The sequence below is a fragment of the Echiichthys vipera genome (assembly GCF_963691815.1).
Source record: "Echiichthys vipera genome assembly, chromosome: 18".
NCBI lineage: Eukaryota > Metazoa > Chordata > Actinopteri > Perciformes > Trachinidae > Echiichthys > Echiichthys vipera.
The window spans coordinates 11,961,770-11,985,988 of NC_139843.1; the positions used below are offsets into that span (position 1 = coordinate 11,961,770).

At 41.9% G+C, this 24,219-nt stretch overlaps 1 protein-coding gene across 1 annotated transcript in view; it reads left to right on the top strand.

The window, feature by feature from the left end:
• Positions 1-2,537: 2,537 nt before the first annotated feature.
• Positions 2,538-24,219, top strand: part of nrg3b (neuregulin 3b) — a 193,747-nt gene continuing 172,065 nt past the window's right edge. The window contains exon 1 of the mRNA XM_083932403.1: positions 2,538-3,387. Coding sequence (XP_083788529.1) covers positions 2,544-3,387 — 844 coding nt within the window. The 5' untranslated portion in view covers positions 2,538-2,543. The remainder of the gene's footprint in view (positions 3,388-24,219) is intronic.

Here is a 24,219-nt window from a genome sequence, read left to right on the forward strand (position 1 = left end):
TTATTATTTATCTGCATTCATAGAGACACCATCTCTCAAGCCCATTACCATTCTCACATCTCAAATTGCTAATCTGTAAGCTGTAAACAATGACTGCTGCTAAGAAGAGGATGCCTGGGCCCGGATATCTGCTAGTAACACCAGAAAACCCGAAATAGGGCCTATTAGTCGCTTCCCCCAGAGGCTAGATTGTCATCAGACAGGCAGCCAATGGGTTCCGAGATTGAAAGAGACTGTGAGTAGGCCTAATGTATATCTTGCTGTTTGCTGAAAACTCTAGCAATATTGCATGAATACAGAAGCTACTACACCCTTAGTATCAAGCTGTGTCTCCTGCACACTCCAAATCTCTGTGATGAGTCAAATTTGGTTGTAACCTGAATTTACCTCATTGTAATTATTGCAAGTGCTCCTGTTATTTTTTTCATGTGATTGCATTGCATTGCACCTACATCTTTCCTTCCTTCCATGCATGGTTGCTATGGCACAGGCTTTTTATAAATACAAACCAAACGCCAAATCAGGCTACATAAAGGAGCTATGCCTACTGTACAGTACCTGGAGGGATGTGTTTTTTTTCTCCACTGATACTCTGATATCAGTTAATGGTATTGCCCATAAAACCTGGTTGGCTGTGCGCCGAAAGCACTACTGTCCCTCGTGAACTGTAAAATAAAGGATTCATCTACTGCCCACGGAAGAATCAAGTTGAAGTAGTGCTCTAACTCGCCCATAAATTATGAGGCAGGTGTTTGGTTTGTTTGCTCTTGTGTGCCACTGGTGGAAGACATCGGGGTGGCGCCTCCCTCCCTCTCTCATTCTCTCCCGCCCTCCATCTCACCGCTCCCATGGGTGTGTCTATGGCAGCGCCTCTCCTTTCCACGCCGTGTGTGTGTGTGTGTGTGTGCGTGTGCATGCGCGCGTGTGTGTGTGCGCCGTGCGCTGCTGTTGCTGCCGCCTCCTCCCTCTGCCTCATATCTGCATCTGCTGCAGAGCTTAGCCAACACGCATCTATACTCTCTCTCTCTCTCTCTTGTTTTCCCACCTACCACTTTCTACCCACCAGAATGTTTCCTTTCTTTCTTTCTTTCTTTTCGCTGATAGGGGAGTCAGGGCGCACCTCCACCAGTGGAGTCGGGGCTGAGATGGGGCAGTCACTAGTCGTCACTTTGGAGTATTGAGGACGGCGGTGAACCGGAGGAGAGCGCCGGTCGGGATAGGAGCTGAGAAACCCACATCACTCACCGCGGATTGAGCAAGCCCCCCCACCCCGCCTCTCTCCACCCTCTCTCCCTCTCTGTCTCTCCCCAGTCTGCAGCCTCCAAGAACAGCCGCCGCATCATTTTTTCAGAGCAGCAGCAGCCCCCTCCCTCCTTCCGTCCGTCCTCTCTCTTCTCTCCATCTCCCCTTTTTTCTGCTGCTTGCACCACTGTGGGAATGCAGCGAAGGTAAACGAATCGTAGAGGCTTCTTCTCCCACCCCCTCCCTCCACCCCTACACCAACACCGGATCTAACATCGCAGACGGGCAGCTCTGAGACACACGACTGTCACTCCGGGAAAATCAGAGTGGTGTGGTCGGCGTAGGGATTGGACCAAAATCATGTGGATTTAGCCACCCCGGGCACCACCACCAGCCCATCTCATTGGCGGATCACATCCCTTCTGCCCTGCCTCGTTTCAGTTTTGGTGGCTTTTACCGACTCTCTGACCACTGGATTACCGACAGCTGGAGCGACCAAAAGGGTGGTCGGGCACGGAGGACTGAGAGCTGGGCAAACTTGAAGTAACCGACAAAGACACCTGCAAGAGGAAAGGGAAGCACTCCAACATAGGTAGAAACGGTAAAATGAACTGAAATGAAACCCAAGAGAATACAGGAATAAAGAAACAAGAAGTGGTTTTGTATTTTAAGGAGTTTATGCGGCCGATAATCAACCAATTGAGAGTGGAGAAGGGTGCTGCCGTAGTCTGGGTTGTTGATCTACGCACGCACACACGCACATGGATTTACAGCTCCAGTCTGAAGCGGATCGATATCCTTCGTTCTTTTTACGTCGGATTTTTTTTTTTTAACAAGGGAGTGAAGCAATCCTGGGATTTATCATCGCTTCGTTAACGCTGAACTACAGTGAGGCGCCCGCTCGCTTTGCTCTCTCACCTGTCCATAACCTGCGTGCTGGTGTGTGGAAGCGTGTTCTTGTGCATATTTGTGTGTGTGTGAGAGAGAGTTTGGTTTGTTGTCCGCCAGAGGGAGTGTAGGTTATGTTGCTTGTGTATGCATTTGAGCGCTGTGCCAGCTTTTAATTAGTAGTACCTGACTGTGAGGGATTGTCTCTGCTTGTGCTTGTGGGTGCTTGTGCATTAGTTCATGTTATATGATTTGTGCATGTTAATATATAGATTAGGTACTGTGTAGGGTACGTCCTTAAGATGCCCAGCATTTCCCCTGCATCACATCCCCTTCCTCATATATGCCCCATCATTTGGCCACCTGTTTGACCTCCTGAACACCTCCCAAGAGACGAAAACAGCTCAGGCAGGATGAGTGAGCGTTCTGGTGCAAGCAGTCTGGCAGCCATGACGCTGGAGGAGCCAGGGGCTGAACAGGCTTCTCCCAGAGCCCCGGGCCCTCTACGCTGTGGCCCCTGTGCTGTGTGGCCTCGCCAACAGACCTGGCTTTGTGCCGTGCCCTTGGTAATGGGCTTTGTAGGACTGGGACTTAGTCTCATGCTGCTGAAATGGATTGTTGTGGGATCTGTCCAAGACTATGTCCCCACTGATCTGGTGGATCCCAAAGGTAGCATTGGACAGGACCCCATATTTCTCTCCAAACCCAGTGCCATGCCCAAGGGACCTGACATTTCCACAGCCACCACTACTTCAGCTGCCTCCACCACATCAATGGTGTCGACTACCACGCCGCTAGCTGCGGATGGTACTGCCCCAGCGCCAAGAACTCGATCAGGGCCACCGGCAAACCACTCAGCCAATGGCAGCACTGCCAATGGAGATGGCAACCGTGCCCCACACCTTCACAACCGCGTTGGCAGCCGCATAAGTGGGACTGTGGTTACCACCTCCACCACTCGCGCCACCCGACTCACCCCACCACCCAGTGGTAAGGAGGTCACTCCTCGCAGCACTGTTAGAAAAGGAAGCAGCACTGGTAATGGGCGTAACGGAGCAGCCAACTCAAAACCAGGACAGACCTCTGCCACCATCACCACTACAGCCTCCACTACAGCTACAGCTACTGTAAAGACCACCGCCAAGTCGCAGCTGACCACCTCCCAGCCAGCAGCCCCTGTCAAACCCACGTCACGCTGGAATCATGGGCGCCCAGGCAAGGGCCCGGCCACACGCCCACACCACCGCTACCGAACACGTAAGTTCACTCTTTGGGATTATGGAAATGTGTGAGCATGTGTTGTTCTGAGGTTATGCGTGGAACTTGAGATGAGTGTTTTACAAGAGTGCCTTTCTGGGCCTTAACAGAAGCAATAATGGTTTGTCACTATAGCTGCCAGTTTTCACATATTACTGTATGCCTTGGTTAAAAAAACCTCTTTTGTCTGATATAATATGACTCATGGTCTGAGAATATAAATTATTTGGAAAGTGGATACTCCAGCAGCTTAACATTAATCGTATTCATTAGCACAGACAGATATCAGGGGATATTCTCAGTATTTTCACCCCTTGCGTCTTTATCTTTCACTTGTGCAATAATCCGATATGAATCTTACCTCCGGAGGAGCTTTTTTTTTCTTCACACACTGGCTTAAGTACCATTAAAGGCAGGGCCCCATCTAGTAGAATTTATTTTGTTTTGTCTGCTTGAGTTGGGATGTTAAAGCTTTGTGATGTGTGCTGTGACCGAGAACAGCATATTTGTGTTATGAAAACAAATAACAGGAGCTGTTGAGGTGTCGAAGTGGGAGAAAGGCTAGCTCTCACCTCCTGTCTCGAGGAATCAGATACAGCAAGGCCGCACATCTCATTTAGATGAGAGGACACTGGGAGCAGAGTGTCGCAGGTACTGCTTTCACACTGCAGGGATCTAGTGAGAGGGAAAAAGAGAAGGCTCAGAGGAGAAAGAAGACGGGTGTAGGAATGAGAATATGGGTGCAAAGGACAAGTGGATAAAGATGAAGTAGGAAATGAAGAAAATGAAAAGACATATACAACAAAGTAGAAGAGGATGGCAAAGGAAGGAAGAGCATGCAGGAAGCATAACAAAGCAGGGGAATGAAGAGTGGGAGCTGTGTGCAGAGAGAGATGGCAGATGGAGTGGGCTAAGTGAAGGAAAGGGCTTGAGGGAGATGGAGGGTATAAAGCAGGGGAGCTGTGAATTTTTTGCGTATTTAGCATTGTGTAAAGAAAGAAGGCTTCCTGATTATTCATTCCACAAGGGGCATGTTTTTAACATCACAAGGCATTTTTTAGACGTGGGTGGGGCAGGATGCAAGTATAATCATGAGTACTGACTGCTTATGACTATATCAAAATATAATTCTTAAACTCTAGGGCTTCTGCTGCATTTCCTAACAGATTCTGTTGAAACATTAACTAGCATCTTTGATTTAAAAGTCACTTTTGGTATATGATCATCTGTATTCAACTTCGCTTCATAAAGTTGTACCAATGCAAAATTCCAGTGACAAATTGGATTTTCCCTCGGAAGGAATTATAAAATAGTCTGTTTCCTGCTTTTTTTTTCTGTCTCTGCAAAGTGCTCAATGACAAAATGTTAATGTGAAAACTGAGACCTTAATTTCTCCACATTTCTGTTGTGCATCATATGTTTAGACAGCAGTTCCGGCTCACTACATATCCTCTCGTTTATCAGTTGGAAAGCGTCAATGGCATTGATTGCAGAGGCAAACAGTGATCAAGTGACATAATTTTCTCCTTCTTTACCTCAGGGCAAAAATATTTTCAGCCTAGCTGGTTGCAGATTGAATATTAAACCATATGTACTCAGTTTGCAGTTGAGCAGCTTTGGTGAAAATGGCTTAAACTTTGTCGTTTTCCCAATTGAGGGAGGACATTGGCTGTTGTCAGCTTGAATTCATCCCGCAACAATGGTTTCCAGTGGTGACAAAATTATATAAATGCCAGTAGACAGTCCTCAGACTCCTCCTGCATCATAATCCACTGCTCCAGAGTCAATTACGTCACTCGGTAAAGAGCTGCCAAACAGCTGAAAGCTACCAAATCGGGCAGCCCCTTTATGTGAACATCAGGACGCATCTGTTTGTAGTATATACATAAAAGGGCACTGCCCTCAAAGCTAAAGCTGCCCTCAGTTAATACAAGCTTTCAAATATACAAGTCATTTTCACTGGATGTTGTGAATAAGTCTCAAGCCTACATGTTGACACCATGCAGAGTGAGCTGACATTTCAGCCCACTTGTTGAATCTTTATCCCTGCGTTTAATAAATATCTATCAGGCAACATGTGCTATGCTCACTGTTTCAAATCAGAGAGGGTAGGTTTTTGCCAATATTTTAGTCAAATAAATTACCAAATGTAAACCAGATCATACCCAATGCAAGCCTATCGTCAAATAATTTGAACCTAGAATATAAAACATTTAATGAAAGCTATACACTCTCAACCCTTTTCTTGTTGGCCAAAAACATCACCATGGCAGCAAGCATTGTTAAAGCTCTTTTGTATGCATCGGTAATAGTTGATGACGTTTGTGAAAAACAACCTTCTGACAAAAATAGTGATATTTATAAAAACGGAGAAAACTGAGGAAGCAAATGACCATTTTTTTTTCATATCATGATATCAACATCTATGATACAGTGAAGTGACAGGTTGTGGCGCTTTTAGTTGACATTTCAGTAATATGATGGTTTATTATTTTTTATCTATTGCTGCAAGTGTTATTCACATCCAGTCTATTATCATGGCCCAGGATCTGTGCATGAATGATTTGCTGTCATTGATGGCTGTAGGCTGATTGTTCTATGTGTAGCTAGTCATCTGTGGCAGAAATCAGGTTTATTATGTTACTTCTGCTTTTCAAGACGTATTACAATATTCCTTGTATAATGAACAGGTTTCTTGATGGATAAATTGCAGACTTTAACTTGTACTTGTGCCTTTTAAAAATAGACAGCAAGGGTTTCAACATGTTAACAAATCTCATTAGTGACTGAATTCCCAGGTACGCCTTGCTGCATTTACTCGTATTGTCAAATTTCTGCATGTTAACTTGTGAATGATTTCAAAAGTATTATGGCTAGAATTTGAAATGGTTCTTGTTAAAGTGGACGGCTACAACTGTTACTGCTTTTTTTTACCATGGCTACGTTGTGTTTTAAATGGCTACTTGTTACTATGTTATTCTTCTCTGTGCCTCATATTGACATCGTTTCTATAGGTTCACACCAAGCACTCTTTTTGCATATTATTTTGTTTCACACTGAGCTGTTTATATGCATTCACATAGCCCTCGTGTACAGCATGTACGTATGTGCTATATTAAATGCAAATGCTAACACAATATTCTTTAGGGCAAAACACAGCCTTTTATGATGCTAAGTTCGGGGTTTCAGGAATGCAGCTTCGTGTTGAGCTTAGTTTAATAGTATGAAGAGTCGTGCAATGCAGCATATTTAAAATGTAATGGCACACAGAAAATGTCTTGGCTGATGATGAAATGCTCTGTAAAACTAAAACATGGCTTGAGGTGCATTTTTCTTTACCCACAGCCAAGTGATCTCCTATTTTATGTTAAGTTGTGTGCTAATGCAGTTATACTTTACGGTCTCGGGTTTCACATAATCGGAACTGCGTATAGGAGGCAGCACCCCCCCCCCCCCCCCACACACACACTCCACTCATTGCTATTGCTTCTGCTGTTAGGTGGTGATCTAAATGAATCTCTGTGTCCTGGAACAAAGACAAGCTGTGTCCATTGGGGATAATGACATTCTACCTACTCCTTTTGTTTTTTTTCCTTCTCTTTCTTCCTCACTCCCTCGCTTTCCCCATGGTTATTGTGTCCACTCCCAGTGTCTTTGTATTCCTCCATCTATTTTTGCTTTGCTTTTGTGCTTTCTATCCTCCTTTTATACGTTAGCTTCTCAGCTCACATTCATGAGCATATGGGCAGACGCAGAAAAACTGGCACACATGTGAACACAAAGACAAGCATGAAGCATGCGTGTGCTGATACTCATGAATCCATAATTTAGTTTTTCTCTGTATCTGATGCCATTATGTATCTGAGTCTACTCTCTACATACAAACCCCGTTGGCTCAGAAGTAGGGAAATAACAGGCGATTGGAGCAGTGCACAATGAATGCCTGTTGGGGAAACCATGGATGCTGTGTTGGCTCACGGCCCAATTCCACTCTCTTCTCACTTCTGAGAAATCTTTCCCTCGTGAAGTGTGGTTGTAATTCCATGCACATCTCACTAGCCTGATTCCAGACTTGTGAATCGCCGGCCACATTTAAATCTTTGTCAAGCCATTCAAAGGTCTGGTGTTGCTCTTTAATGGAATCAACGGCTGACAGCCGAGTCAGTCAGTGCCTTTATAGGTGGGATTCCTTTTGACATCTGTGTGACATTGAGCATTTTGTAAATCAACTGACTGAAACAGCAGCCATTAAACCAGAACAGCTGTGCACTGAAGGGATTTCCTATAGAAAAAAGATGAAAAAGTGTTGTTGCTGTTATCCTCATGGGTTTAATTTAACAGTCGGCTCCTGTGGCAATTAAGAAAATGGGTGGGGAGGATTTAGGAGGCTACTCATAGTTGGTTCTACATCTTGGAAGTGAACAGGATTACTGAGTTTATTGTCACTTCTTTGTCCTGTAAAATCCATTAGGTAAGTTTGATTAGCGTGATAAAGCTGGCTCTTGTCAGCCACGGCTCATACAGATTCTGTGTCGCCTGAAAATGACGTCAAGCCGATGGATATTTCAGTGACAGTGACTGGTCAGGGCAAATTAAACTCCCTCTGGGGTGGTAACGAAATGGCATTTCAGTCTGAATAAAAGTCTAGCATTATACAGCAATGGAGTCAAAAGCCAGTAAGATTTTGTGCCACTTTTAAAAAAAATAAATTTAGTTAGGAAAACACAAGGGAGCTACACAGACGAGCATTTTCTCTAATGTAACAGAGTAAAAGAACAAAAATAAGTCTTTTCCCTGACACACATGCCCCTGTTTTTTTTGTTGTTATTTGTATTGTCCCATGAAGTCTGCACAAAGTACTACTGTAGGACGAGTGGAGCGTGTAAGGGGGATTAAAAACAAAGATATAAATCCAGTTTGCCTCTCTGTCTGTCCCAAGGGAGGTCAGGCTCAGATTTGCCAGGCAGCCTCTGAGGCCCCTCTGTCCCTCCTGAGACACGCTCTGCTTGTTCGCTGAGGCTGGCCCAAGTAGGGTTGCTTCTGCACAGTGTGTGTGTGCAGCTGCACCGATATACAAATATCTTCCTAGTTGGAAAGCAAGCTCTCGTGCCTCAGCTTCTGTCATTTTCAGTTACCAAGAACATTTGAACCCCCACTTTTTTTTCTTGGTCCCAGAATATGACTTGCAGATCTTCTCCTACACAGACTTGTTGTAAGCCTCAGAAGAGTAGTTCCATGCCGCAGTTTGATGTTTACACACTGAGTAATAGCAGTAGAGCCAGTGCTAGGGGCTGTCAGTCCCAATGAATACTCTTTGCTCTTAGGAAGTACCTGTCTGACACGACCGGCATGCAGATGCATATTCATTCATGATGTCTATGGTGGATACTTTACATCAAAATCTCAATCTTAAGTGGTTTTAAAGAAGCTTAATTATTTAAAACGAATCATGAGTTATTTTAGTGTTCATAAAATGCTTACATGAGACCCGTAAATACAACCCCATCAATAGAAGTTAATCATATTAGCATTGGTGGAAGAGACATTAGCAGAAACCATGCCCTCAGACATGCCCTCACTGTATGTCATTTTTTTTTTTTCAAGCCATGATGGTGCCAAAATATACAATCTCTAAAAAAAGAACTGTGGTTCATTTCCCCAAATAATCAGACAGATTACTTATAAAATGAAGAACTACGCTCATAATATTGGCATATTAAGGATTCATCAGACAGTAAAATATGTGAGCATTTTGCAGTGTACGCCTTGAACATCTAGCTAGCAGAGACACTTGACACTGATGGGCACCAATTACAAAGCAGAATACATCTGTGTATTCAGTGGGGTGAGCCTGCAGTCAAATTATCCTCGAGTGACAGCCCAGTGAATGCTTGAAATTTTGTGGGAATTGATCCCATGCCCTTTCTATTGCTAGTGCCGTGCTCTACCCACTGAACCTCACTGAATCAATAAGGAAGAGGGAGGGAGTGTGCCCTGAGTAAGGAGGGTTGAGAGAGAAAGAGAGAAAAAGAGAGAAAGAAAGCAGAAGGACAGAAATAGGGCGTGTTGGATACAAAAGAAAGAAGATGAATTTACTGGGGCGAATGCTGTCAAAAACCATGAGCACATGTTTCGGAAGTATGAATCCAGCTGCAAGTTAAAGGCATATACTCATCACAGTTGAGTGAATGAGGCCTGGCCAGACATTTTACATATCTCAGACCATCATTCTACCCGTTCTATTATTATCGCTCTCATTTTTATGCAGATTGTCCTCAAGGTATTATCCATATTTGAATCTTCAAGTCTTTCAATCCCGTTACCACCACATCTCTGAGATGTATCCTATACAGAACTGAATCAGCAGACTATGTAAACCAGTGGAGATTATCAGTGTATTAAGTTATATTATACATTATATATACATTTTATGGCACCATAGGGGTGTATGTGTGTGCATGTGTGTGTGTATGCAGTACTGTGCTATGTTTTAGACATAAAGATAATAACCTAAGCTTTATCACTTGGGTATGTATGAAACATATCATGATACAGGGGTTACATTTCAATATTTTGCAATTCTGTAAGGAAGGCGATGTACAGCACAATTTTGAGGAATCAATTATAATTTTTAAATCAAATATTAGGAAAATTGTCATAGTATAAAGGAAACACCACCAAAAATACATATAACAACAACACTTCTATCTTGCCGTCAGGGGGTTAAATAACACAAATTGAACCGCTGTCTACCACAAATCTTTGCATATAAACTATTAACTATTTATTTCTAAATCAATACAGTGTTATTGAGAATCAATACAGCATCACAAAACATATCGCAATGCTCAAGTGTATCAATATTTTTGTACGCTCCTATTGATCACACTAACTTTTCTAAGAGTAAGTAACCATTGTGTAGAGCTCAATCGATCAGCGACTCAACAGGTAATTAATCAGGTACTATTTTCATAAGTGATGTAGTTTTTTCAAACAAAATAGGAAATCATCATCTGGTTTCACCCTCGAAAAATATAAGGATTTCATTTAGTATTTGTCATATCATTTGTGACATAACAGTTTAGGTTTTGGTAAGTAAACAAATAATCTGAATATGTTGTTGCATCCTGGACATTTATACTGGACATGCTTTATATGCAATGATTGATTGAGAAAATAATAATCACATAATTGAGAATGAAAATGTGCATGCAATTGTCCAAAATGGAATAAAATATTAAAAACTGGTTCTTTTGTGTATAATCAAGGGAATAAGAATTATATTTCCATTAGCTTAAACTGAGTTGTATGTCACAAACAGAGCAGGTCCTCTTAAATGGAATCCGCCATGTTGCACTGCCATGTGTCTACAGAACAGACAAACCAAACACTGGCTCAAGTGTACTTTTACACACTTGGCACAGGGGTGAAGTTTCAGTTGGTTCCAATTCATAACCTCATGGCTAGATGACACTAAATCCTACACACTGAACATTTAAATAAATGTGCCTCAAGAAACCACAGCTCAAGTCATCTCTTCTCTTTGTCCAGTACTTATCACACATTACCACGATGCATCATGCTGTTAAGGGCTAGAGTGTAACAAGCTAGATCTGACAGGTAAACATGAGCAATTCACTAATGGTTTGAACACAAGGGTGAAACTGCTACCAAAATGTGTCACATTGGCTCAGCGGTGCAGTACGGTGTCTACTGTGTAGCACTCAAGATTGTAGCCTTGGATTGTTGTTCCATGCCATCATCTCTCACACAAAAGAAATGTGATCCTTGATTTGAGACTCTTCAGAACCACTTTCTTTCAGGCTGTGTACATCTGCCTTCAGTTGAATTGGCAGATGGCAACAGCCCTAACCTTAACCTTTTTTGTAACCTTGAGCATGCAGGGCTTTTTAGGGGTGCTTCCTAAGGGAAATTAGCTCGGTAAACAAAAGTCCCCAGCAAGACCTTAAAGACACAAAAAAGAAATGCACCGAAAGTCTCACCATGCTCAAAGCAAACATGCAAGTTTAAAACTCATCTGAACTCTTTTATTGTAAATTCTCCTGTAGTCTTAAATGATTCATTATCCAGCCTCTTCTGTGTTATATAACAAATATGAAGCCCATTACACTGCACGTACTGTTAAACTTTGTGTTGCTGCTGTAATAGTTATCCAATGTTTTTGAGTGACACTTGACCCGGGCAGCATTTAGGGGAAATAGATGTTAGGAGAAAAGCTTGTCTTCTGTACTGACTGAGGCCATCTTAGGGCTTTTTAATGTCACTTTGAGATTTATGTCGACAAAATGTCCACCGGGAGGGCAGTGAGAAGAAGAGGAAGGGCCGGGAGGGGGGGGGGGGGGCTGAAATATTAATGTATGGGAAGAGAAACATGTGGAATGTGTATTGCCGGAAGTGTGAATAATAGATGAAACTTCCCTTTTATAAAGTGCTTGAGATGTCCCATGCTCAGTGGTCTAATGGCACAAACCGGGTATAGGATTTTACTTGGCCTCCACAGGGCTGTCTTTAGGAGACAAAGGCACCAATAGTCATATGTGGCCTTTTTAATGATAATAATGACAATAATGGTAATAATAATAATACATTTTATTTATGGATGCTTTCTGAACACTCACCGTCACCTTACAAAATCAAAAAATAAAAACACTGTCTTAAAAGCAGTAATAGAAGCAGACAATAAAACTACATAATAATACTTATACTTATAATAATACCTAATATGAAAAAACAAAAACAAAGAGAAGAGGGTGGGGTCATCCCAGTCTTAACAGAGAAAAAGAAATTAAAGGGAGAAGGCCTGTCTGAAAAGATGAGTTTTCAGGGGAGATTTGAAAGTGGTAATGGAAGCAGAGCGTCTAAAAGCTCTTGAGCCCACGGTAACCAGACGGGCAAGTGGGAGGATGAGCTGGATGGAGAAGGGGACCTGAGAGAATGGGTGGGTGTCTTGACCTGGAGGAGCTCAGTGAGATACTGGGGGACGAGATTGTTGATGGCCTTGAATGTAAGGAGGAGCATCTTTTAGATGGTGCGGTATTTAAAGGGGAGCCAGTGGAGTTGATGTAGGAGAGGTTTGATATGACTGTTGGAGGGGGTTCTGGTAAAGATACGGGCAGCAGAGTTTTGAACTGGCTGTAGTTTATGGATAGCCTCGCGAGACCATCCTGATCTGGCAAGCTCCATTGTGTTTTACTCTTAGTTCAGTCTAGTAACTTACTGCAGAGTAAATTTGGAGAAGGTTGCCTTCATCAGGGTTGGCTTTAAAGGCTCGAAGTGCTACGCAACGAGAAGCGACTGTTCCTTCGTGGATGAGATGAGCGCAGCTATTGAGCAAGCCGCTAGCTAACACTTTTTTCCTCTTGGATCCTTCTTTTGGAATACGGACCGGGCACCTGGAATTGTGCCTTTTATCCGTAAATTCACGTTACACAAACGGCAAATATTCTTTACCGACATGTTGTTTACTTTGCCTCGACGCTCTGTTAGTACGTCATACACTTCGTTGATCTGATTGGTTGATTTTGCCTGTCAGATGATTTATCCAATCAGCAACCAGTATTTCTGCCTCTTCCAAAAGATCTCCAACGGAGAGTTCCCAGATGGATATGCTGAACAAATGCGAATAATGTGAATCATTCCATCTGGTGGAGTCAGGTTAGTTTATGGATGTATTTGTCAGGTTAACCAAAGAGGAGAGAGTTGCAGTAGTCCAAACGGGATGTGACCAGTTATAGTTCTAGGGTCCCTGTACACAAAATCAGTGAAAGTTTGGATTCACATTCAGCCTATTTTTACTCATTTCTTTTCTTAAATGCGGTAAAAAGACCCCTTACAGAGATAATGGTTTCTAATGTTCCAACAGAGAAATAAAGGTGTTTGTAGCCTTAGGAAAGAAATAATCCTAATTGAAAGTAAACAGTGGGATCATAATTGTCTCTAAATACAACTCCCCCACTTTACATCTTTTCAAATTGGACAAAAAGGAGAGTAGAGGACAGCCTGGGTATAGTGGTGTTGGTGGCTACGACGTGTGTGTGCTGGGGGAGTACTCACTAACTCACTCATTTTAATCACATGCTGTCATGCCTACTTACCCACAAGTCTGCCACAGTGATTTTTTTCGTCTTAGTACTGGCCTGCTTCTGATACAAAAAATCCCCAGTCAATCATTCATTCATTCATTCACTCATTTATTCATTCGTTCATTCATTCATTCATTCATCTGCAGCAAACACAGTGACTTGCTGATAGCTCAAGGGGCACTGACTGAGATATAGTAATGCATGTGGCTGTGGCAGCGCAGAGAGGATTACAGTCCATCATATCTGATCTGAGACTGTTAGATCCCAATATTGAATTACGGACCCTGCAGGGTCTCTGGTTCCGTTATCAATTTGCAAACGACTAACGCAGAAAGGAAAGCGATGGGAGCTGGAGGTGGGAAGGGGTGGCTTTGAGGCAGGGTGGGATGCAATGAATCTAATAACAGCCTTTTTTTATCCAAGGGACTGCCAAGTAGTAACACAACTGCAGTGCAATGTGGGGTTTAGGTATTATGGAGCTTGAGTCCTTCCCTGTTCACTTGGATATATGCTCCCATTTTGGAGGGATTACAGTTGTAGTGGCTGCATAAACCCTTCATTAACCATTATAAAAACATATTTATGGCCCACATACCCCTTTAAAGCAACATTTTAAATGCTGTGTGAGTGGTTATAAAAGGAGAGCGCGGTTTGTAGGACTTTAAGACATGCATGATATATGATGTTTCTGAGTTTTATTAATGTTAAATTACAGGTTTAAAATGGAATTTCAAGTAACAATTCATTTAGAAATAATCTGTCCCTGTCTGCCACATTGTTAATTTCACACATGCACTCATCCCCATGGCATGAAAATAAGCCTTCAATTGTACATTTTTTGCATCAGTTCTTCCAAGCCTCTTTAAGTCTTGTTTTCTGCAACATGGAGATGACTTCAAACCGAGGTATGCGCGGCATGTGGAATATGATTTCTCACAAGCACTGCTTCGCACATAGCATCTGGGTACATAACGAACCAGCAGGAAAGTGTGGATTGCGGAGGTTGCAGCAGTTGGATTGATTCGCTGCAATGTGTGGCCTGCTGCCACCCCCAGTGACGGGAAATGTGCCATAGTGCCCTGGTTGAGATGAAGAGGCTTGTTGTGGTTTGTGGAGGTGGAGGTCGAGATGGAGGTCACCTCTCTCTTTCTCACCTCATCCCACTATATTTCATGCCTCTATACTTAGATTCTCCTTTCTTCTTTTCTTTTTTTTACATTTTCATCCTTGTGTCCTCTATTTTAAGGCACACTCTTGCCTCTCTCTTCACTTTTAGTTCTTCTTTGTGGGTTTCTTTCATTCACCTTACATTGCTGATAATATGAATAGTAGCCAATGAGAGCTCTTATCTTAGGAGTGCACCGGAAGAGATAAGAATATCATTCATCATTCCATATTACCTACTGTCATCACTTCCTGCAAAGAATTCCCAAGGAAATTCTGATCAAGAACGAAGCCTGTTTTCATTGATATTATCAATAGCAATGCTTTTTCATAAAATCCTCTGAAATCCTTTAGTGCTCCAAATACAGTTTACTAGACCTTCAAGCTGCATAGATGTGTAGTTATTGCTTTACATGACAGTTCAGTGTTATACATAATGATGTCCATTCACATCTTTTTGCACCTTGTCAAATGGGATTGCAAATAGATTGTCCAATTCATGAGAATGGGGCTCTTTCCAATCAGATGCTGGTATGACCTTTAAGGAAAGCTAACCAAGACAGTGATGTTCAAAGTTAATCTATTTCCATTTCAACATTCCTTTTATAAGAAAGAAACTGTGTCTTTAGAAGGTTCAATGACTTTGTGGATAAAACCAACAACGTTTCAATTACGGTTCTGTTAAAAGCCCTTCTGTATTATTATTTTTTTTCAAATAATTGGTCTCTCATGGAAGGCATTTTATATCAAGGGCGCTGCCTTGGTAACATGCTCTTCTTGCCTCCCTTAAAGGACTTTTAAGAGTCTGCAGAATTTTCAACATCCTGCTTCTAGTCTACTGATCTAAACTAAAAAGAGAGTCCATCACACTGGCTCCATGTATCAATAAGACCTAACTTTAAAGCACTTTTGATTGTACATGAAGCTTTAGTGTCCGAGGAGTTCCGGCCTACACTGCAGACCTTGTGTTGTTTTATGTTAAGTCCTACCATCAGTCTGGTCCTCCAGTCTGGTCCTCCACTGCGGATTTCTTAGATGTAGAGAAGCAGAGGAAGAACACTGGATCTGCTCTCAAACTATGGAATACTTTTCCCTCAGATAATAGGGAGACAACTTGAGAGACGTGTATTTCAGTTGGCTTTCAATGTTTTTTAACGTTAGCGTTTATAGTATTGTATTACTTTAACTTACATCATTTTTATGTACTGCAGGGTGCTATGTGCAAATATTCAGTTTTTTTAAATAAATGAAACATCTAGGTATATAGGATTATAGATTTTGTTTTTTAAAGAATTTTTGTTCCCAATTATTCAATAGAAGAAGAAAGCATGGTGGCCTTATGCTCCTCGTGGAATTACACCAGATACCATTATTTTCAAGGACTGTGTCAGAAGCCCCAGGTGTGCTGATCGTAGCATTGATGAATAGCGGGAGTGGAGGCCCGACTGGAGAGGAAGATGGAGACACGGATCGACTAAGGTCCTCGCATGTTATTTTCCTGGGGGCGCACACAGCTTGTCTCATGTGGTAATCCATGCATGGTAAAACCTTATCCATGGGGATAATGTCAACTCACTCCCGAAGATAACAAGACAAAAGCCTTTGCATAGCGCTCACTCCAGAGTGTGCTCCATATTCCCCTAATCTGCTATCTTACATGGCTCTGTTGTATGGATTTGTAGCCCGGGCTTGCCGATTAACACAGGCATATACAAACACAAACACATTGAACTGTATAGTTTTGCATGGTTGCTTTTTATCAAAAATGATGGTGGACAAATATGACATTTATTTAATTTAAATTACATCAAGCGCCCTTTTCATTTTTGAGTAAACACAATAGCGAATATATGGTGGCAGCACAAATGCTGCGTGGGAATATTGTGTTGGCATTACTGAAGCTTGCCAGTGCTGAATATTATTTTAGCCTTGGATTTAAGTGTACCAGATGTTTTCATTGCTCATGGCACTCATGGATGTTTGATCACTCAGGGTGAGTTGATTGAGCTTGCACAAGTGGATAGTTACTGTACATAGCCTGCTGTGCTGCTTCTGGTTATATGGAGGAGGCAGTTGTCAATTATCGTTGTGTGTAAATGTGTAAGTGTGACGCACATGTTTGATGTGTGCTTTGTGCGTTTGTGTGTGGGATACTACCATTCTAGTAGCAAAGTGTAAGAATCAAAAGATCATAAAAGGACATATGGCAGTGTAGTTCATGCCCAAAGTGGCCTAAGAGATCCAAGGTTTAAAAGCACTGAATCTTCACAAGACTGAAAGAGCATCCATCACATTCACACCCAACCCGTCAGACAACTCAGTGAATTATATATTGAAAGTTCCCCCGAACATCCAGGCTGAGACATCTTTCTCTCTGTCTCTCCTCTTCCATCTGATGTGCTGCATTGAATCATTGATAGGACATTCACAACAACAGCGCTCCTCCCTATAAAACACCTGTCACAGACAGCCTGAAAGGAATACAACCAGAGCGAGATGTGGGATCTGTTTTGAGCTTTTGAATAGTGAGCATGTAGCAAAATGATGCATATTGGGTAGGGATGCACCAATCCGACTTTTTCAGTCCCAATACGATACCTGGGCTTTGGATAACGGTTGATACCGAGCACCAATCCCTTACCAGTGCTTGATTAATAATCTGTATGTCTCGCTGTGTGGATGTGACTGGCATCATTCTTTTGTAAAGCCATGAGTATACTTTTCCACTAGTGCTCAAGAGACAGCTAGGCTCCACCTAATGTAAATTCCGTCTTCAGAGAGTATACGCATAGACTTTGTGCAGACTTTCACATCCCCTCAATTTTTCGCTGTCACTACACTGCTGTGCTGTGCTGGATAACCAAAATGGATGGCTATATTTGACTGTGTGAAGAGGTCCATCGCTTCCCACATCTCTACAATTCATCTTTAAAATAATATATTGCAACAATTCATTAATCAATCTACGCACTGTGTATGCGTGCGTGGGACTTAAGGCAACATCAGGCTTGACTTCAGCATTGCTTTCCTAACTTTATAAAACAAAATGTGACATATAAATACATATATAAAAATCAGGAATTACAATTGTAGTGTACATTTTTTAAATGCAGTAACAAATTGGTCAAAACTTTACAGGAATATCCAGATAGGTGGCCTTGTATACAAACAGTGGTGACTTCATGCTGTTTACTGAAGTACCTGATTCAGGGTCTGAAATTACCCATATGCCAACTGCCAAATGCGGGTAAGTTGTTGCCAGTGGCTTGTAAAATCTCCTGGCCATCCACCACTTTGGCAAATGGGGAAAATGGACAAAAAGTTATGTTTAGTGAGGTAAGTGAATGAGTTGATAGAGTTGCACATTTGAAAGTTGTTAATCACTGCTACAAAATAAGTGCTGTTATTGGCTGTAGAACCTTATTAGTTTTTATTGACAGTGACTGTCCGCCCCCACCTTCTTGTGCGAGTCTGAAGAACAACACACATACGTTACCGGCGGTAGCATGCAACTAAAGAAAGGGGGATATATTAGCTCACTGGTAGTTTGTAATTGCACATTTCAGACACCATGTCCACTGCAGGAGTCAGAGATGAGAGAGAAACAACAGAACGGTTAAATCCTCCTGCTTCCCTGATGTCACCGGTGTGGCAACATTTTGTAAACAAAGTAAGTGGGCTGCGACAGGACTTCATGGTGCACTGAGGTGCCCCTCGTAAACTCAGAAACTGTTGTTGTAAAGTACCCTTCACTGGGAATTTACCATGCATTTAAAAATTGAATGACATCGTTTTTCATCTAAACAGTCTAAACAATCTAAATGTTATTTATTTATTTAGGGCATAGATTTTAAAAGTGGCAGACCAAAAAAAGCATTGCAGGCAGTGAAAAAAGTTCATTTCCGACCCTTACCTGATTCAACACTTGATATTTTCAACTTTAGCTAGCTGCTAACAGACTGGAATTCTGACCAACAAAAAAAAAGCAACATCAATTCCCACCATCGTAATTTAATGAAAATACACTGGCATGTGAGTGACATTCTGCTTCAGTGGCTTTTTATACTTCAGTACGTCTTCTCCCGTTATGTACCTATACTTACTGAGGAAATGGGAACACCAAACCCTATTATCTATTCTCCATGATTGCTATTAATGGAATGAAATGAAGGGTTTGGTGCAAGCGAGACACTGCCGTTGTCGGAACTAATATGCACTCCTCTCTCAGTCATCATGTATACTCTTTGATCCCAGCTGGAGTCAGGGATGCTTTAGGGATATGATGGAATATTTTATTGCCGTTGTGGGAAAGCAATTGGTTGCCTCAGTCCTTCGTTTTTACCCTCTCCCCCTCATAGTAACTTAAGCTTGAAAGCCTTAGCTGGGTACCCAAGTGACTATTTTGCATGTTGTTACGTCTTAACTGTCTGTTTTACAAAAGGACTGCGCTCCCTCTGAGTTTTTGGAGTGTGTGTGGGGAGGCTAAGGGTGGTATGGGACGGGTGGGGTTGAGGGGTGTTAGTAAAGATCAGGCTGACACTCCAGCCAGAAAGAGTCTGTGGCATTACAGAGAATAATGAAGATTAAGCTGAGATCGGGTTGTGGAAAGATTGGAGGGTCAGTGTGTAAGATCAATGTATGGAGAGACGTTAAGATAGATGAAGGTGAGGGCAGACAGATTTCCTGTTCCTCAGAAGTGGAAACCAGCTTGATTAAAAGAACCCACATATCTCTGAGTGGCCACGTCAAGGCTTGATCAGATAAGAAAATAAAGTGCAAGGCATTATTCATGGCCATGGGCTCCTTGTTGGCAGAGCGTTTGGGAGGGTTTTAAATTTTCAGAATTTGGAGCACAAACAGCAGTGTCCATCACCACAATCATGCTATGCTTTTCAAAGTATGCAGCAAAAACCTGTGGCTTTAAAGTTCACCTGTCATTCATCACAATTCACTTTAAGAGCCTTTTCTATCCATTTGAGCTCACTACTGTACAGCTAAAGCACAGCATGCCGTATTATAAATGTAATAATAAGCAAGGCGGTGCTTTTGTGTCAGGTCACATCCAGGACATCGCCATCAAACACTGGGCATAAGTCAGAAAATAGACCATCTCTTGTTCTTTGGTAATCCATAACAGCTGGCGTGTGTGTGTATTTGATGGATATCATGCGTGTCTACATGTGCATGTGTGTATGTGGGGAGACAGAGAGAGCAAAAATCAAGGCCAGATGGGTCCAGCTGTGGGTCTGGTGGCCTAGATAAAGGCTTGATGGGTGCCACCACCTTCATGAGGTGCCAGCAGAACATTTAGAGTAGGTGTTAAAAGCTCGAAGGCTTTGATGGACCCAAACATCCATTCGAGAGAGTGCTCATTAACAGCTGCTTAGTTCATAAAGATGAATGTTAAAAACTGACCACTGCACTGTTTCCATTTAAGGTTAAAATTTTCATTCAATTAATGTATCAATCAGGAGACTGTAACTGTGTTTTTGAATGATTCCTCCAAATAAATAGTGAAACTGATCATTATGTTTTCTATAAATAGTTCACGAAAAGTAAAAAAATATCCATCACAGCTTCAAACAATAACCCTTACTGCTCAAATATGAGTTAATTGTGATATAATACATGACATATATAAGAAACAGATCAATTAGGCAAACATCGCTGAAATGTTCTATAAAGTAATCCTTAAAGGTCTCTTAAAGGTCCCATATTGTGTAAGTGTTATTTCAATGTAGTTTTTGACTTTAAAGCAGATAAATGTGCTATACAAATACTGTGGAAGTATCAAAAACCCTCAATCCAAGGAGGCACCTACCCCATATTTAGAATGAGTCCCTTTTTAAATGAGCCATCAGGACTTCAGTACCTTTGTGATGTCACGATTATATATATAATGTATGTGGGTAGACACTGCCTCTGATGATGGTGCAGAAATGCAGAGAGTGCAGACATGGAAGACCCAGAAACGCAGATCAATCAGAGCAGATTTAAACAGTCAGGCACCAAAACTGGGTGTTTCAGACAGAGGGTCAATACAGGTATATTCAGACAGACTTCTGTGTTTTTTAACATTAAAGCATGCAAAGATGTTCCAGTAGAAACCCAAAATACAAGTATGAACCTGAAAATGAGCATATTATGGGACCCTTAAGTGTTAGTTTTAAATAGGTGAGTGAATATGGGAAAATAGAGAAAAATTAAGCCATTTACTTGTTTGCAAATATTGCCAGACAATGCTTACAGTCTGTAGCGGCCATTTCAGAAAACCTCCATTATACAGCCCACTCCCACACAAACACTTTAACGGCCATTATGAGAGGAGAGGTGGAAAGCCGGTGCTGGCCTGTAGAGAAGGAGGAGGTGAGGTAGCCAGCTAGCCTCTGTCCTTTTCCAGGGAACTCTAGGACAGCGAGAGCCTTCACCAGCACCCTAGGGAGAGGGAAGACAGATTAATGCAGAGGCTTTAATATTTCAGATGGAAATGTATTACTGCTCTCTCGCTCTTTCTTCTCTCCCTCTCTCTCTCTTTGGCTCAGAGAAGCGGGCCTTGCTTTCTCCTGCTCTCTTCTTATGTCTTCCTCTCTGGCTAGAAGCATGAATGTGTTTTGCTGAGGGGTAGATTTCTCTGTGCAAAACTTCTCTGTCTACTCATTGTGACAGGAAGTGGTAGATCAGCAAGCAAGAGACAAATCTAAATGAATAGTGGAGTGTGTTTTTGTGTGTGTGAGGGGGCCGTATCTGTCCCTCCATCTGTACACTTGAACTGAAAGCTCTTGACCTTGCAACCAACCCTTGCTGTCTATCTTTGATAAATATCTGTATGTCACCTTGGATTTTGTTCTGCCTACTTGTGTTTCTGCCATGCAAACCTCTTTGTGGATCACCACACACCTCAAACGTCAGACAGATCCATTGTGATCACATTTTCATTCTGACCCTGTGACGTCTATCCTGGCTTAAGAACAGACATTCTGCAAATAATACTACAGCATGCATAGGTTAGCAACATGTCTGCCTGCAAGAAAATCCAGACTAAGGAGATTAGAACGGACAATTATAATCTTGTGGAGGATTTATATTTTAGAGAAAGATGGGGAAAATCCATAGCATCTTATTGCCTTGTTTTATGACGATAATGTTCATGCATACTCCAAATGTATTCAAATACTTATTTTTGTTGTTGTTGTGGAAATAACGAAGACATTGTTGTACCTGATTAATCCATATTAAGGTACTGCAAAAGCTTCAGCCAGCAGGTGGATGCACACAAGTTGGAACTAGGGCTGCACCATATAAAAAAGTATGCAATAACATTGTTGAATAGTGCAATAACAATATTACTTTTGATAAACTGATATTAAAGTGTACTCACTTCTGCTAGAACAAAAAGTGCTGTTTTCTACTGATACTCTCTTTCAACTAACTCAAAAATGTTTACGTTTTCGCGATTCGGAGTTAATATTGCAATGATAATTTAAAAAAATGAAAAGATTTATTGTGTAGCCCTCGCTGGAACCCAGCTTGTTCTGTTTGAAGTACGATCTTAATTCACTCTATCCCATTCAACAGCCATCTATTACTTTGCTACATGTGCAGGTCAGGGTCACCGTGACAACATGGCAAGTTAAGCTGCTATTCTCCATCATGTATTCTCGGGGGGGATGCGTTGCCCGTGGTCCTGCTGGGAAATATATTCCCTGCAGTGTATCTTTGGCCTGACCCTGGGTCTCCTCCCAGGTACTCTCGGCTCCTGGCCCAGTAAACCTCCAAAGGGAGATCTTGCAGGTGCCCAAGTCACTCCTGCTACTCCACTGTTTTTTCAATCAGGAGCTTGTGCCAGCAGGTTCATTTTTTGCCTGTATTTTTCCTTTTCCGTTTTCTGGTATTCATTCAGTTGATGCATACTATTTAAGATGTCATTCTTCATCTATCGCTGCTCTCTGGGCCTGAAGCTGTTTGTCGGGGAATGAAGTTCTCTTCCTCGCTCTCTTCCGCCGCCCTCGCCTCCAGAGCTGCACATGTCACACGCACAAATGCACACACGTGCACTCTCAGTCACATAGGAGGACACATGCTCACACTCTCATTACACACTCGCTGTCACATATGCATGAAATAACACAGGTTTTCTCTCTCCTCAATCTCTCAATTTTTACCCACACACACACACACACACACACACACACACACACACACACACACACACACACACACACACACACACACACACACACACACACACACACACACACACACACACACACACACACACACAACCACACACACACACACACACACCCCTGCAATTCATCTCCTAAGAGGCCAGATAGTGTGCTAATGTGCTGATGTGTTTGACACCCCACCCCCTGCCCCCTTCCCCTATTTATTCTCTCCCTTCTTCTCCTTCCCCCATATCACTTTTTTCACAGTGTCCTCCCTAAAGACCCATGCACACACACATCCACACACATTCTCCGCTGCTTAAGCTGAAATCTTATGCTCATATTTTCTATAATTAAATGTCGGCCACAACAAGGTAATGAAAAACTAATAAAGATGCTCTTACCAGTGACTGGTACCTGAGTGCAAGGTGCAATGTTAATTGCCAGTGATTTCAAGATTTAGAGTATCTGTTAAGTGGGCTCAGATTTTTAAGCAGATAGTAAATGCTATGCAGATGCTCAGCTGTTTGGTGTTTTGTCTTCATAGTGTTTAAAATGTGACGGTTGTAAAATTTTAATGTTAACTGGCAATGATTTCTACAATGCAGACATATACTGTACTTAATAGTTCCATAGTATATATCCATCTACAATGGAATCCTGTCTAATCTTAAGATTTCCCTTTGAATATAACTCCCAAAAGGGAAACACTTCTGTTTTATTGTTTTCTCGTTGGCTCTGCCAGGTACAGAGGTGTCGAACAGATTCAGGTGTGTATTACTAAAGAAAAAAACAAATGGTTCATTGCATGCAATACGGTATAATTTGTCATTACCACCTAAAATAGTGACAGATTATTGTTAAAAAAATGAATATTTTGGGGCACTTGCTGAAATGACTGATACTGTCATTTTGACAGTCTCTAATATCACAAATGACAAACCCTCAAATATGGAAATAGGAATCAAATAGAGAAACATTATAAACATTAATCTCGGACAGCAGCAACAGAAAGGGATACATTCTAAGAAATTTATGGAGGCTTGACCACCATAATTATGGAAAGGATTTGGAGAGGAGGAGGGTGTTCTTCAATGTCACCTTTTGCCATATGTTATTGTTGTTATGCTAGTTTTTAGTTTTTGACACTATTTCTGTTTAAACTTGTAATTTTTCCTGCTACTTATATCCTTGTTGTTGTGTTGTCTGGTCCAGTATAGTCTTCTGGTGTGGTCTGGACAATTCCATCTTTAGTACTGCTGCCATAGCTGCTGCTTTTGACACATCATTACTAACAAAACCACTGCTCAACAACCTAAACTTGCTCTCCTCTTGAAAATAAAGTTGGTTTATCCAGTCAAGGAGCTGTCCAGTGCTGAAAGAAGTAACACCGGCAG